Consider the following 17,817-nt stretch of genomic DNA (forward strand, 5'->3'; position numbering starts at 1 on the left):
GCTAACATCACAGTACACTGTGCTCTCAGGGAATTGATGTAAAGCTTTCAACTGTTTTCTATCTAAGTCTCCCTAACTTGTACAATATAACTGACCTCTTGGCACTTCCAACATTGTTATGCAGGACTTCATGCCCATTTTATCTGCATACCACGGTGTGGGTGACACTGCTTAAGATACAACAGTACTGTTTATAGTATGGAACAGATCACCAACATATGAGAGAAGAGTAAACAGAAGCACTCCAGGGGTTATACCTTTATTCACAGATTATTACACATTTATTTCTACTGGTACAACACTTTCTAAGGCTATTATATTTATTTGTTATGACAGTACATGCAGACTAATTACTAACCTGCCTCACGACACAGCCTTTACAGCCTGGCATCATGGGCTTGCTGGTTCGCAGCCCGCTCATCTGCAGCTGTCAGAGAAATGCAGTGATATTTAGCCATACCTATCCATAGTATACACAAGCTAGGCAATTATTTACTACTTAGTAGCATGAGTACTTACTCAGTACAGGGGCATTGGGCATCTGCCGAGACTCCTGGATCCACTGTTCCAGTACACCCCCCCTCCCTCCATTGCTTCAGGTCAGCATGGTGGTGCCTGACCTGCTCACCAGTCTTGGGGATACCTGTGGCACTGGTGAGGTCACGGGCGAGACTGTCCCAGGACTCCATTTTATACTGCGAGCACTGGTACTGGCCCTGCAGTAGTCTCTGATCATGGTGTTTTACCAGGAGCCTTACCATGATTTTTGACTCCTGGATGCCCCAGTGCTGCATTCTAAATCGAGTGCCTTCACCCACACCAGCCATTCTGCCTGCAGTAGGAGGCTACAACCAGTTATGGGTAGTATTCCCACCTGTGGGGTTTAAATACAGCCATTTTCCTGCACTTCCCTGTGATTGACCAGTTTTGAAAAGGCTAAGCTATGGGCAGACCTGCTTACATGAGGCTGGCGCTGCTTAAAGAGGTATACCACTAGGCAGATTGAATTGGCTCCCCTACACATGGCTTACACTTACTAACTTGAGCTGTGCTGCGGTTAGCATTGCTTAATAGATAATTAGCATTATATTTGCCATTTGGCAATGATTTATTCTTCATTACAGGTTATATATGCGTCTGGTATCCGTGATTCATGTGTACATACACTGTATGGGGACCTGCGGACTACTACACTTTATTACAATAACACCTCAAATCTATGCTTACTGCAGTACTCCAGTTCACATATTTTTGTTCTGTGGCAGGTTATCCAACATCACACTGTACATTGATATTCCTGTGGTGAGGATTAGTTTGCTGATACCTCATTCATATCTATTGCTGTGATGGCTTGGTGGTTAACTACTGTGACTATGGTGTGCAGGATCCTGAGTTTGAGCCTTGCAGAGGCAGTTTATTTTTTTGCTAGGCAGAACAAGGGCCGTTGGACACAGTGTGATTAAGGTACTTTTGAGCAGTTGTAAGTGGGTCTGCATGGGAGTAAGCAGTGCCTACACATGTTAAGCAATTTAGAGGCTTACTGGGTGTAGGACACTGTAACCAGAAATTAGCAGTGCTTACCTTCACGCAAACCCATGCACATGGCCTTAAACTCGCTTACTAGTGCTGACATAAGCTTACTCCTGCTTCTTGCTGCTTAACCTAACTACTGCTTTATGTATAATGATACTGACACTTCACATGTGTATTTCCTGCAGTACTCTAGGTTATATATATATATATATATATATATATATATATATATATATATATATATATATATATATATATATATGCATGTGTGTTCTTTCATGGCAGCTGTACTCCAGTTCACATATATATGTTATTCCATGGGTTATGCAACATACATATTACTCATAACATGCTTTGCCATGGGAAATGGTATGTCTCAGTTACCTTCCTGTTTCCCTCTCTCCTTTCTCGCTTACATCCATTGGGTGGTCCCATTAGAATGGGTCCGTCCAACCCCGGCATGCCTTGGCCCATAATGTCTTACTCATCATTCCCTCCACCCCCTCCCTCCTCCACATCAATCATTCTACCTACAGGTTCCATCCAAATCTCACCACACCACTACACATTGCCCACTCTTCTCTTCTTGGGACCCATCATGTAAGTTGTCTCACCCCATGGATCTTCAGGGTTCCCCCACAATCAGTCCGCAAACATACATATCCTCCTTTGCTTACCTGTAAGGCATGGTATGTTACCCTGGGGACTCTTTTTAGCAGAATCTTTGGGGTTGTCCCACTAGGAATGAACATGCGTATGTTTAAGATTAGACTTTGCAGGCTGACACTGTTTCTTCCACTGGTAGTATCCTCCCAGTAGTCTGAGTAGCAGTGCTGTGCAACGTTTAACGGCGCTTAATATTTGATTTGCATGATATTTGCCTTTTGGCATTCATGTCTTCTTCATTACATGTTACATATGTGTCTTGTATCCCTGATTCATGTGTACGTATGTTGTATGGGTCCTGGGATCTTCAACACTTTATTGCAATAGCACCTCACATCTGGCCTTACTGCAGTACTCCAGTTCATATATTTATGTTTTGTAGCAGGTTATACCACTTCACACTGTACATAGATTCAGTTCACATGTTTGGTTTGATTTTCCTGTATTGAGAATTAGCTTGCTGATACCTCATGCATATCTATTGCTATGATGGCTTAGTGGTTAACTATTGTGACTATAGTATACATGGTCCTGAGTTTGGGCCTTGCAGAGGCAGTTTATTTTGTTGCTGGCCAGGACATGGGCCATTGGATCCAGAGTGATTAAGGCACTTTAAAGCAGTTGTAAGCGGGTTTGCACAGGTTTGCGTGATGTTAAGCACTGCTAACCTCCAGTTACAGTTTCTTACACTCAGTTAATGTCTACTTTGCTTAATCTGTGTAGGCAATGCTTACCCCCGCGCAAATGACTTAACACTTACTGCTGCTATTTGTGCTTAAACCTGCTTACTAGTGCCTTATTCATTATAACACTGACACTTCACATGTGCATTTTATGCAGTATTCCAGTTCACATTTAAATGTTATTATGCAGGTTATACGGCAAAAAGATGTAAAAATATGTTCATATACAGATTTCACATGGAAAATTATATGTGCTGCAGTGGGACTCAAAGTGGGAATGCTTGTTCGTTAGGCGGATGCTCTAACCACTACACTACGGCTGTGCTGCTTCATTTGCATATATTCCTTGTTATCCTCTTCAGCCTTTTCAGGTGCTTTAACCATAGCTAAGCGATGGGAAAACCTGCACACCTACAATTAGCTGTACTTGGGGTTTAAAAAAAAAAATACAAGGGTTTCTTCGTTTTATTTCAATGTACTGTCGCTGTTGAACACATGGTGACAGTTGGTGGGGATATGCGGACACCTATGAGCAGTCTCGCTCATTTATTTACAATTTCTTCTGTTCTACTTTGCAGGGGCATGTTTATTCTGAGAGCTCTGCTCTCAGACACACCCCCTGCACTCGTCCACAATCACTGTAGGATTTCCAGCTCAGGCAGCACGCCTTCATTAATATGCATAGTGCGTTGCCGTCCTCCTCTTAAACTGCCGCTTCCGTGCAGGACTAGATTAGTCCTGCATGGAAGATTAGTAAATCCTGGGGATATTCTTTTCTTTTCACTGGATGATGATGAATATGTTCTGTTATAAATGTACAAAACTGGCAACTGTTACAAGGAACTGTGTGTTCTGTCTTAGTCTGAACAGCTTTCATCCTAGGTAAATCCTTATAACAAAGCTGTTTTTAAGTTTTTATTTCTTTTAAATGTAAACCAGGGCCTATCACCTACTACATTCTTAACTTCAGGAGCTGTCATTAATTCAGACCAGTTGTTCTTAATGATATTTATCACCTGATCTGATCTTCTATTATATTTCAAAAAATATTTCATCCCCAGCTTAGTATTCTTATATCTCTTGTACACTTTATGGGAGACATATGGTACTCCGACTGTCTCGCGTTCAAATTCAACATTTGTTATTCATTTGCAAGGTTTCTGACTTGCAATCTCTATCCATAAATTCCTTCATCATTTCAGTAACCTAACCTTGAAAATTATTCTCCTCAGTATTTAGCCTACTAGCTCTTAAGAATTGTACATGGACAATTCCGTTAAATACATGATTTGGTTGCATACTTGTTCTATGCAGGTATTTATTCTTCTGTACATCTTTTTTATATATCTTAGTATGTAGAATATTGTCCACTTCATAAATAGAAATATCTAAAAAATGTATTTGTGCAAATGGAAAATTCAGTTTAAATCTTAAAAATGTGGTATTACTATGCAAATATTCCATAAATGCTTTAAATTCTAATTGCTCACCTAACTAAATTAAGAAGATATCATCCACAAATTGTTTATACAACAAGACAGGGGAAGCATTAGTGCCACTGTAAACATATTGTTCTCCCACAGAGACAAAGTTAAGTTGGCATATGTATTTGCCACTGATGTCCCCATAGTGACTCCCTTTTACTGCAAAGACATAGCTTGTCCAAACATGAAAACATTTTACTTAATACTATGTCCAACAACATACAAGTAGTTTATATCCATCTAGAAGTCCTATCACTCTTATTACATAAAAATTATCTAACCATTTGTATACCACAGTCATTAGGAATGACTATAAATTTATATATAATGTAATAAAACCAAACTGCCAATTAATATTGAATTCCTCATACCATAAATACAAGTGTTGTAAAAATTCATTAGTATCCAAAATATAGCTCTTAACAAATATAAGCATAGGTCTTAGGATTGTCTCCAAATAAATGGAGATTGTTTCAGTAACCCACCCATTACCTGACATTATAGGTCACATGGGTGGGTTATATTTATCCTTATGTATTTTGGGTACTCCATATAAAAGTGGTATAACTGGTTTATCAACATTCATAAAAAGATAATCTTCCAATTTAATATCAATACTAACCAGTAAATCAAAAGAAATATTGTTTTATTCCGTAAATGAGTTGTTCAACATATATACAGTTATACAGGATAGTCCGCACACCAAGGGACAAATATCTTGTGGCCAGTGAATAAAAAAATCAATAATGCAAAAAAGATGGCAGCGAGGTAACCAGGCACAACTCCTTCTTCTATTAAAATAAGAGCATTTTTATTATAAAAATGAAACAATAGGTAAGCGCTTTCACTAAAATAGCTTCATCAGACCTTCAACCAACTCACTGTTCACCAGTGAGAGTGGGGAGCTTTGAGCAGCCTATCTATCCCTGGAGGAGTGGTCTCAGCCCTGAAACTAGTAGCTTATTGGCCGCCCTGGGTCAATTCCTATCTCTTTCAGTTTCCCTGCTTTAGAACCCGCATTTGTGCGGTTTTGCATGATTTTCCGCATAGCGCAGTAGGCAGAGCCGCTTAAACGGGTTTAAAGTATTCCCGGCTCCACAAAGTCTGCTCTTCACTTTTTCCCTTAGAACTGTTCTAAATCTCAAAGTAAGCACTCTATTTTCATTCTAAAGCCCTGCAGTTGCTCATATAAGTAATCTTATAAGTAAGCACTAATAAACTAAAGCACTACACCCTCTTATACTCTCTTTAAGTATTTGGCTCCCTATTGGTCCTTTTTGATCAGTCAAAAAGTAGTTCCTTATACTATTCTGGCATGTCCAAAAGTCAGTTTCGGGTTTACTCTCCAGTCCAGCTGGTGAATCTGGGAATCTTGAGGCAATGTTACAACTGCCTTATGTACACAGACCACCCTCTCCTCCTCCCAACAAGCTCAAATATATGTGAGAGATGCAACTATATAGCCAAACTGGAGGCTGAGCTCTCTCAACCCAATACTGGCGCAGTCAGTCAGGAGGAGAAGGTAATCACATACACCACAAATCCAGTCTCACATAGACCTATCGCAACAAAAAAACAAACACATAAACACACAAAAACATACTCGGAGGCTCTAAATAAAAATCTGCCCAAGCAGCAGAGACCTCCAAAGCAGACATCCAAGTAACCGTTACCCACAACAATACCCACGTATCACATAGTTCACAAAGTCAGTGTGCCACACAGTCACAGCCCTTAAGGCTAAACAACACACCTAATACACTTGTAATAGGTGACTCTAATGTCAGACACACTGACGTCCCACTCACCAGGCTGAACAAGGAGAAGGTCACTGTAAGCTGCCTGTTGGGTGCCAGGATCTGCCACATAACACAAATACTCAGGTCACTCCAAAGCAAGTACAAATATGACTCCCTCATTGTCCATGCTGGTGTGAATGACCTGAGACGTACCTCCCTGGACTACATGAAAAGAGACATAGAGGAGCTCTCTGATCATGTAGCCCAGGCCGGTATGACCCTGACCTTGAGTAGCATCTACCCTCACCAAGAATGATGCCACAGTATAAAGACAAAATGATCAATTTTAATAATTGGCTAAAGTATTGGTGTCATTCAAAGGGGATCCAGTGTCTGTCAGCCTGGGATGACATGCTCGACAAGCCACGTTGCTTCGCTAGGGATGGCTTGCACCTGTCACCCTTGGGCTTTTGAATACTGGCTAAGGCTCTTGCCACCCCCATAGTGCCTTTTTTAGGCAAGGCTCAAAAGACAAACCCACCTCCATAGACAACACAAAGAAAAAGAAACTAAGGGTAATGCTGCTCAACGCTAGAAGTCTAAACCTCAAGATGCATGCACTCCAGGCTCTCCTCAGTATGGAGAATATCGATATCTGTGCAGTAACAGAAACCTGGTTCAAGGCTCCTGAGAGCACCCCAGCACTACCAGGTTATACTTCATACCATGCTTTTCGGCTCCAAAACTTGGACCAAACCACAAAAGGAGGGGGAGTATCCATATTCATCAAAGATACCCACACCTCCAGGTTAGTGGCACTACATGAAGCATCGGAGACCATCCATGTACAACTAACAGTGGCCAAAACTGCCTTTCAGTTTGTAGCTTGCTACAGACCACCCTCCTAAACTCAGGAACCCCACTCGGCTTTCCTGAGAACACTGGAGAATATGAAGGTCTCTCCAAACACCATTATATTGGGTGATTTCAACTACCCAAACATAGACTGGGAGCACTACTCAAGCCCCAACACCCTCGCCCAACGGTTCCTAGAATTTATAAACTCAAATGCTATGGAACAACTGGTCACCACTCCCACAAGAGGGGAAAACATATTGGACCTGATCATCACCAACATGGGGACTCTATGTTCCATACCAGAGGTATACCCCTCATTGGTAAGATCTGACCATAAATTAATATCACTGGACATCCATATCCTGTCCCCACCCCCAGCCAAGGAAACCACGGTGAAGAACTTCTCAAAAGCAAACTTCACACTTCTCAAAACTGAGGTGGAATCCTTCAAAGCCCCCGGGCCAGTGGAAAATACGGCCCAAACCGCAGAATCCTTTACAAATGCTTTCTATGGACACCTACAGGAATGCATGGATCATGCTATCCCAAATAAAACCAAGACTCATTCCTCCAAAGGCAGGAGACCTGTCTGATGGACCCCAGCCATAAATAAGCTATACAACAGAAGGAGGAAGCTACTACATGATAGAGCAAAATCCCAAAAAGGGAAGGCACCTCTGATCAGTACTAGCAAGAAACTACGAGCACTCCTAAAATCATCTAAGGCCAGCTTCAAAAGAAAAATTGCACAAGATGCTAAAGATAACCACAAGGCCTTCTTTAGTTATGTCAGGAACCTGGGTGGCAACTCCCAGATATGCTCTGAGTTAGTTCAAAATGACAAAAAATACACTGAACCCACAGACATTGCCAACATCCTGGCAGACAGGTTCAGTGCAAACTTCTCCCCTTCCCCAAAAGAGCAAATGTCTATCCCAACAGAGTGTAGCCTCCCTGACATCACAGATGCACAGGTGAGAGCTGCCCTCTCCAAAGCAAAAAACACAGCATCAAAGGGACCGGACGGTGTCCCGGGCTGCGTCTTACATGAACTCCAAGAAGAACTGAATCCTCACATAAAGTCTCTGTTCAGTCTCAGCCTTACTACAGGATATGTACCTAAGGAATGACGTACAGCAACAGTGGTCCCACTCCACAAAGGTGGTGCTACAATGGACCCCGGAAACTATCGCCCTATAAGCCTGACTAGCCTGGTCTGCAAAGCTATGGAGTGTATCATCATGAAACTCATAAACAAAGACATTGGGAACCTCCAAACACTGGATCCTACCAAATCCGGCTTTGTTAAGGGCAGATCTTGCCTCTTGAACCTGGTCAACTTCTTTGAAACAGTCACCAAGGCCATAGATGAAGGGAAGGTAGTCCACACAGCCTACCTGGACCTCGCAAAAGCCTTCGACACAATACCCCACTCGGGCATCATAAATAAGCTCACCAGCTTAAATATCAACCCCTATGTCACAAGATGGTTTGCAAACTGGCTCAGGGATAGAACCCACATGGTCAAAATTGCAGGTGCAATGTCAGACTCTAAACCAGTTACAAGTGGCATCCCACAAGGCTCAGTCCTGGGACCTCTCTTGTTTGGTATATATTTCTCTGAGGTACAGGCTAACATGAGAGGACTATGGCTAACCAAGTTCGCAGATGACTGCAAACTGGGTGCCATAATCGACTCGCCGACTGACACAAGCATCCTCCAAAAGGGTCTCATAGAGATGGATAACTGGTGCCAGAGCCATAGCCTAAAGCTAAATGCCAAAAAGTGCATAGTCATCCCCTTTGGGAAAAACAAAGTGCCCACAAATTACCACATAGGTGGTAATCCATTAAGTACGGAAGAAGTAATTAGGGATTTGGGGACCCAAGTAGATAGCAATGTGGCCAAAGTGGTTAGAAAGACCTTCTATATAGCCCACCTTATCACAAAAGGGTTCACATCTAGACCAAGAGAGGTCATTGTGCCCCTCTACTCATCACTCATCAGGCCCATAATTGAATACAATGCCCCATTTGAGATGTACCTTACCCGACACCTGCAGCAAATGGAAAGACCCCAAAAGTACCTCACCAAGAGGATCAAGGGACTCAAACAGATGCCCTGTGCAGTTAGGCTAAAGAAACTCCAGCTCTACTCAGTTGCTTACCGTCTACTCAGAGGCAATCTGTGCCTGACGTATAAAGCCATGTCCAACCCAGAATTAATGGGCATGCTCCACCTCAGGAAATCCAAATCTTCATAGAAGTGTTTTTGATAAACAATGTTCTTAGGACAATGCACGCTGTATATATATTTGTTGAGACAGTAATATTTATTATTTAGATGTACATTTCCATTACATAGTTTTATTACTTAGCTTCAAGGTGAAAAACTCTCATTTCATTATAAGTGTATTTTTAACATTGGCTGTATCACTTTAAATGCTTTGATACATTGTAACATCACATGCTTCTAATTTGAATTGATGACCAATCTGGATTGGTTAAGGGTTTTTGAAAAGTATTATAAATGTATCACTTAGTTTTTTATTTGGTTGAAGGTCTGATGAAGCTATTTTAGCGAAAGTGTTTTACCTATTGTTTCATTTTATAATAAAAACACTCTTATTTTAATAGAAGAAGGAGTTGTGCCTGGTTACCTCACTGCCATTGTTTTTTGCATATATACAGTTAACCTTAATAAATGTGTCACAATCACTTAGAAATTCTAACATTGCTTTGTTATAATCATTCTTATTCATAAGTACAATGGCCCCACCTTTATCAGCTTGCTTAATAAGTAATTCATCATTCCCATGAAAGTTATTAAGAGCCTTATTTTACCTTTAGTCATAGTGTAAAACACTTTTTTTCTCTTTATCAAAAAATATCTCATGTATCTGTTGCTCCTACAACTGACAAAAAGCATTCACAATGGGCTAACAGGTGTAAAAGTTCTACTACGTTTTAAAGCAGCATTAGTTTTATCAATATAATTACCAAATAATAACTTCAAATTAACATTCCTAATTAACAAATGTAGTTTGGTTAAAGAGTCATTTAGCTGTCCACCAGCTGATGGAACAAATGTCAGACCCTTATTAAGAACATTTAATTCACTTTCCAAAATAGGAAAGCTAGATAAACTGATTACCGAACAGTTTTCTTTTAATTTACCACTCTGATGGACCTGCTTCTCATTTCTGGTCCTGTATAGGTTCAAATCCCTCTGTTTCCTGGCATGGCTTCTTCCTCTCATTTGTGACAGTTATCTTCTGACTGTGGTCACCATCTCTGGTAACTGCAGATCCATGAATGGCTGGTTCAATAAAAAAACTATATGCACAGGTTTCAGCTTGGATTCCTGATTCATCCACGTTTACTGATGCTACAGTCATACTACTCACTTCTTTTTCTATAAATCACTCTTCAACAACAAATGGATCCAGGTTATCCAATTTGTCTCCTCTCATCATAGACTGTACTAACTAATAATGTATTATTATTATTATTATTATTATGTATATGTATATGTTAGGTGTTCTATGGCTGCATTAACAGTTCTTATTTATCTTTTATTTTGTAATTAATTTTCTTTATATATTTGTTTTTTTATTAGATGTGATATTTAATTACTTAGAGAATTTAATAGAGTCCTGAATAACTGTTTAACTTTTTACACTGAAGGAAAGCAGTTCTGCTAGAAAGCTTTGTGAAGATTAAAATTCTGCAGTTTTGAGCAGTTGTGTCCTTCCTTTGTGTGCTTTATGGTTGATTACAAAGTAGATGAGAACAGAGGCATAGTAAAAAAGAAGGAAGAAAGCAGATCTGTTAAACTTACCCCGGAGATATACAGCTACAGTGATGCCATCTAAAAGGCAGTTTGAAGCAAGGTGAGCCATTTCACTGTAGCATTGCTCCATCTTTGTGTGAAAGTTTGTAGGTTAGTAAAGAGTGGGAGGTATGCAGTAGGTTTAGGTAGGAGGTAGGCTTTAGTTGTGTTTTCTCTAATTATTTCTGTTAGTTAGGGATTTGTTTTATATAACAGGCTACAGTAAAAGTAGCCCGACTCCAAGTCCGACTTCAGATCAGTGACGAGTGGAGTACCACAGGGTTCGGTCCTGGGTCCTCTCCTGTTTGGCATCTACTTCTCTGAAGTGCAGGCCAACACAGAAGGTCTTTGGCTAACAAAGTTCGCAGATGACTGCTAACTGGGAGCCATAACAGAATCACGTAATGATGTAGACATTCTACAAAAGGGCCTCACAGAGACAGATGCTTGGTGTCAAAGTCATGGCCTCAAGCTTGTTTTGGAAAAACTCAGTATCCATCAACTACCACATAGGTAGTAGCTCACTAAACACTGAAAGTGTGATAAGAGACCTCAGGACACAGGTGGACAGTAGTCTCTCCTTTGATAACCACATCACCACAGTAGTCAGGAAATCCTTCTACGTGGCACACCTCATCACAAAAGGGTTCTCCTCTAGAAAAAAGGAGGTCATTGTTCCTCTCTACTCATTTCTCATCAGACCCATTATAGAGTACAATGCCCCGTTTGGCATGTATCTCACAAGACACCTACAACAATTGGAAAGGCCACAGAAATACCTCACTAAGAAGATTACCAGCCTCAAACAGATGTCATATGCAGACCGTCTCAAAAAACTTCAGCTCTACTCCATCGCATATCGCCTGCTCAGAGGCGATCTCTGCCTAACATACAAAGCTATGTCAAACCCAGAGTGGTTGGACATGGTACACTTCATGGTACACTTAAAGAAATCCCAATTTCTCTGAACCACATGCTTCAGGGACATAAATCTTGTCACCACAATAAACAGAACATGCTGGAGGGATAGATTCCTGTCCAAGAGACTTCCCATACTCTGGAACAAACTACCCATTCATGTCAAGCAAAGCTCCTCATTGGCCCTCTTTAAGAAAAACCTTGATGACTGGATGGGAAATAGAAAATTCACCCCAGGGGACACTTCTGCAGCACTGCATGACAGGGGCACAGGAAGCCAGGGAACCTTTTTGGGTAGGCTTATATAGGCCCCAGGGCAGATAGCCTAGTACCTACCTATGAATCTATGATTTTTTTGGTGTTTTTTTAATAACAGTTTGGAAGGCCCAATTAGAAAAACTCCAGAATATACTATCAAGGTCAGATTTCAAGTTGTCATCAATGATGACTCTTATGAGTTTGGTATTAGGGACTTGTTCATTCAGGGTAGGGTTTGATAACTGCCTCCAATTTTCCATCATCAGCAAATTCATTTAGCCATAATCCATTGCTATCAGCTTTCATACTAGAAAAGTATATATAAAAGAGGAGAGTTCCCAGGAATGAAACATGTGGGACATCACTGGTGATGCTTTTATGTCTACCTCTGACCTTAACAGTATGTGATCTGTCAGATAGCCAGTAACCTATTCAACAAACTCTGCAAGGATAAATGTTGTGCTAAGAGAGCTTGTTAATCCCAAAGGGAAAGTGTTGAAAACCTTGGTATGGTGACTGCATGTCTTTTATCAATGGCCTCAGGAACCCCTTCAAAAGAAAAAAAAACAAAAAAAAAAATGATCCAGGATGTGCAGGAAGGATTTGACTTTTACAAAGCCAAATGGTTGTGGGTGCAGTGACATAAGGTCATCTATATCACTGTTTGCTTAAGTCTCTTAAGGATCTTGGTCAGACATGACCCAGGATGATGGCAAAATGTAGTATATATGGGCAGTTTAGACTAGGCAATAAACCAGCATTTTTTCAGACAACAACCAGAGGTCAAGACCAAATCAGATTTGGATCCATCTCCATTGCATAAACAGATGAAGCCATGACTGTGCCCCAACCAACTCCACTTCAGTCTTCTGGCACTAACAACTGCTTGTTATTTACTGCATATATAGGTTCATAGGTACATAGGTTGGTACTAGGCTATCTGCCCGAAGGCATTTATAAGCCTAGCCAGAATGTGTTGGCTTTCACCGCCCCCTTAGATTAATATTAATTTCATAAAGCACATATTGTCATTTAACTGGTATGCAACAGTTTATTCCTGGCTTCCACTGAAGAAACTTGGCATTAACACCTTATATAATAGTAGCATTCACTTTATTCCATTATAGTTTAATGGATCACTGAAAGCTGAGTAGTGCAGAATGTGGCAAATTGGATTCAACTAATGGCCTGAGCATTGCAGGAGACAATAGGTAAGGAGGGGAGTCAGCTTAGCCATCATGAGGGCTGGAGGTTGTATAGGCCTCTGTGTGACTAGCACTTGATGAGACCATGTGACTGCAGTGGCTACAGAACCAGGGTGTTGAGAGGTGTTCTCTTAGACGTGCTTTGAATGCTTGTTGGCTTTCAAGAAGCTTGAGAGCATGTGTGAGGGCATTCCAGAGGATAGCTACAGAGTCTGAGTATAAGGAGGTGTCAAATAAACCATCCCAGCATGCAGTGCATACACTGCAGCTGGGGTTTAGGCATACACGTGGAAGAACATGTATGTCTGTGTCCAGCTTTCTTGGCCCTTGTGTCAGCAGCTGTTGAGTGGTTTTGTCAGACTGAGAGAATAAAATCATCTCACTGGTTTGGGTAATGGTCTGCTTTGAGCTGGTTGTCATTTTCACTATGATATGAAGCAAGCTGTATGGTAAGAAGGAGCTGATGACTACAGAGTCAGGGCCAGAAAAACATAAAATAAAAACAAAATGAACCCCAGACCCCGGAGCTATGAAGGAGAAGCCTTAAGTTCAAAGCCATCAAATTACCTATCTTTCAGTGCCAGGCTCCAGTCGTCTGGCATTGAAAACTGCTTGTTGTTTATTGCATATATTACTTTCATAAAGTGCATATTCTCATTTAACTGGTATGCAAAAGTTTATTTCTGGCTTCCACTGAAGAACTTGGCAATAACACCTTATATGATAACATCATACATGTTATTTCATTATAGTTTAATGAACCACTGAAAACTGAACAGTGTAGGATGTGGCAAAGGCTTTTTCTTGAATTTCTTAGTTTACTTGAGTTAGTTTTGTTAGTTAGGTTTAAGTTGTATCCATTACATCACTTTAGAAGAACTGAAGACTTTCCTCCAGTGCATCCATTCTGAAAAAAAGTGTAATATTGCTTCATCCACTTATTGATTTTTTTTCCTTTGTTGGCTGGGTTAGTCCCACTAGACTGGTAGCCTCTTTTCAAGGGAGATCTGAGGTGGTATTTTTACTAGTAGGGGAAATTTGGTAAGGGCACTGGGGAACGTCTCCCTACTCTTTTTGACAGGTGTCTTATGATATTTTACATTCACCTGAGTTACAACAAACTCAAGTAGTTGGGTCCTCAGTTTAAAGTCTCATTTGAAAGGCAACACATTTAGGAGTACAGCACTCCCCCAGTACTATACAGCAGACTCATCTAGCCAGTCAGCTGGGGTGAGAATAGAACCCACAGCCATCTGGTCTCAGAGCACTAAAAGTTTGCCACCTGTTGCAGCACGGACACTGCTCCACACTTTCCTGCATAAAGAAAAGCAAAGTGGTCATTTAGCATACTTCTTTAGGTCTTAAAGTTCTATAACTTACATGTTTCCCCTAAATTATGTACACTTTACCAGAAGTGGCCTGCTATACACCTATTCTTCTTCAGTGCAGTCATTATTTCCTTTTTCTTTCCTTAGTGCAGGGCTGAAAACTGCAGTCTACCTTCTCCTGCTCATAGAACTGAGACACCTTACAGGTTCCATACCTCAGTTATATTTATGATGCACTGAAACATTATTCTGGTCAGTAATGGTCAGGATGAATTTACAGATAATAACCTTATTTCTGAAATTCTGCCCAGTTTTTTTTGACCCAGTAATATACTGGAAAGAAAGAGAGTGTGAATGCAAAAGAAAAAGAAAAGTGCATCCTTTTAGGTTCAGATGACTAAAAAAAGTTGATTAACAATTTATTTCATCTGCTTCAGTCTCACCAAGACAAACACAAACACATATCTACATAAACACATGCAGCTCTTTTCTGCTGCCCTTATGATAATTACTGCTGATGGCTAATGCATTCAGTTAACACTGGCATCCCCACCATTCATTGCCCCACACACATACATATATACAAATGCATGCACATACACATGGTCTGGTGTTTATCATATCTGTGGTCTAAATATTAAAACTACTTAGATAAGCAGCTCTTTCCATGTGTTCAGAGTCCCTGCATTACACTGCCGAAGGCTGATGCCAACAACTGCATGTATACCCACATGCATGCACATTGTTTTACTCAGGGAAGTTAGTTATCACTATACTATATATTACAGCACTTACCTGTGAGACATTTTTTCTGCAGTTCCTTGAAGAATGTCAGAAAGCCAAAACAAAACTCCAGTTGAGCATTTTAAATTATCTGAAAATAAATTTCAGTGCAGCCTGATGGTGAGTAAAAATAAACGGTGCATGTTGCCTCCCAGTGAGTACTTAACGAAGAAAACCTTAGTCCACTAGGAAAAATGTCTTAGGTTCTCAGCTTTCCACATGTTGCAGAATAGCAGGATACTTATCTGCCTCTTTTGTTTACAGTGTTGCTATGACATCAATAGCCCCTCCCTTTTCTCATTTTAGCTGCTGGCAACAGTTCTTTTGCTAAACAGACTAAAGTAAGTCTGACAAACTGGTTCTAAAACATAAGTTAGGAATTTAAGGTAGACATTCCCTAGTTGTTGGACTTTCGTGACAGAAAGAGCTCTTGGACTTGTAGTTACATTAGCTAGTATTTCTGCTGTAACATTTGACTTCTAAAGGTTTTACTTAAAATGCAGAGTAAGCTGGGAAAGTTGTTTTCATTAACCACATAAGTTAAAATATATCTCCCTACTTTCAGTGACTAAGCAGATTGCATGCTCATTTTTGTTACTGGGAGTATCAACCGGACAATGGCTTTAACTCCACAGCAGCATTTGTGATACCCATTAGCTTAGACGGGTTAAAATTTCAATACATTAACTTTATAGCACAGAAAATGGATATACTTTGTTACGTTATATTTTACACATATTAAAAGGACAACCCATCTGCCTATGCAGATGGCAGTTCAAATATAAAGATACAATTTATTACAACTGGGATTGCTTAATTCTCAAAAATAACCTTACAATATTCAGTAAAATGAGACCTCAAAGACTAAAGGAATCTCTCCAGTAAAAGTGATAGTACTTTTTAAAATAAAAGCATAATAGGCATTTGTGACCTGAGTTGTGGATCTCAGATAACCTTGAGTAGATCTGCACAACAGTGGTATTTGTTCTTTAGCCATATGCACCTATATATTTAAGTATGTATGCAATTTTGCAGTGGGGTGACATTACCATTTCATTTATCTTTATCCCCTTATAAATTAATTGAGGCTGTAATGAAAGCGACCATTCACTGCATAAAGAAAGGAAAGTGAAAAGAAGAAAGAAGGGTCGGGGTTGTTTTGCTGGAGGATGAGACCCTTAATACCACCCTGATGATCTAAGTTCATCTAGTAGCCCAAGTGTCCAATGAACCAAGGAAGGACAGGAGATGAATGATGAGGTGCCTGCTTAACTCTGCCACACACAGAAGACTGAAGAGTGGGCTGAGTGCCTATATGAAGAGGGGGCTGGGACTTTTACTGCCATAGCAACACTGTAAACTTCAGATATTGGGAAACTGGCTTGGAAGAATCTGAAGTCAGTACCAGTCAAGGAATAAAAAAGGGGAAAGAAACAATTTTAATTTAATAAAATGGAAAATATGGCAAATATAACAAGTGCAGCGTGATTTGATTAAGATAATTTTTGGGGAAGCACATCATATAAGGATATAAAGCATACAGATACAGTTCAAGACAGCTTATTTAACCCTTTTACTGCTGTCTGATATTAATTCAAACTACCTGCAGTGCATGATTATACCTGCTAAGTGCAATTTATTATGAGTGTTTCTCATTTTGAAAGTAAATTCTGTTCTGCACTGACACACATTCATTGTTAAGATTTATTTAATGTATATCTATGGTAAATAAAGCTGAATCATATTAATTAATCAAAATAAGTTCTTGTCAGTATGTACAGCCATTAACCATACTGTGAGTTTCTTATTTGAAGCTGCTACTAAGTCTTTAGTAAGGGTTCCACATTTTACCCATTTATTCCACATTATGACATGTACTGTTCCAAATTCTGGAGACAGATTGTGGGTTATACTTTATAATGCATCCTTTATGTAAATAGTGACATTTTATGTTGGACCACACTAATCAAGTTTTGTGCAACACATCTGAGAAGATCAAAAGTTACTATTGCTCATATTTCAGATGGTCATTATGTGACTCCCCCCAAAGTCCTTAATAAAGCTAAGATATCACATCCCACTTTTCTCAGGAAAGTGGTGATATAAGCAAAGGTAATCTAAAAAAAAAATGGAAAATGGCAAATGTCCTGATATTTTAGGAAAATATTTCCTTCTGTCAACTTTTGCATGAAATGATGATATTGTATTTGAAGCATCTTAATATGACATGAAGCAAAAGAAACAAGAAACACTCTACAACAGTGAATCCTTACTTTGACCTTTTACATTGGGGTTAAGATGTGGCTTGTTATGCAAAATCCAAGAATTCAATAAATGCCCTCATGCCTCTGAAAAGGTGATTGCTGTAGTACCAAACAACCAGTTCTCGTTGAAATATGACTTTTTATTTTTTCCTCTTACATTGTAAGTGCTTCTTGACTTATTTAGCAACTGCAATACTGTTACTTTATGAGCCCATTGTGTTAGGAATTTGGTTGAACATCACAGGAATGGGTAATTTAAACTAGTG

General features: G+C 39.9%; 1 protein-coding gene across 1 annotated transcript in view; it reads right to left on the bottom strand.

Annotated features, from left to right (window-relative positions):
* Window positions 1–15,537, bottom strand: part of IQCA1L (IQ motif containing with AAA domain 1 like) — a 1,829,164-nt gene extending 1,813,627 nt beyond the window's left edge. Inside the window, exon 1 of the mRNA XM_044067599.1 lies at window positions 15,300–15,537. Coding sequence (XP_043923534.1) covers window positions 15,300–15,310 — 11 coding nt within the window. The 5' untranslated portion in view covers window positions 15,311–15,537. The remainder of the gene's footprint in view (window positions 1–15,299) is intronic.
* Window positions 15,538–17,817: the final 2,280 nt, after the last annotated feature.

Source organism: Protopterus annectens, chromosome 3.part1, assembly GCF_019279795.1.
Source record: "Protopterus annectens isolate FY-2018-M chromosome 3.part1, PAN1.0, whole genome shotgun sequence".
Classification (NCBI taxonomy): domain Eukaryota; kingdom Metazoa; phylum Chordata; order Ceratodontiformes; family Protopteridae; genus Protopterus; species Protopterus annectens.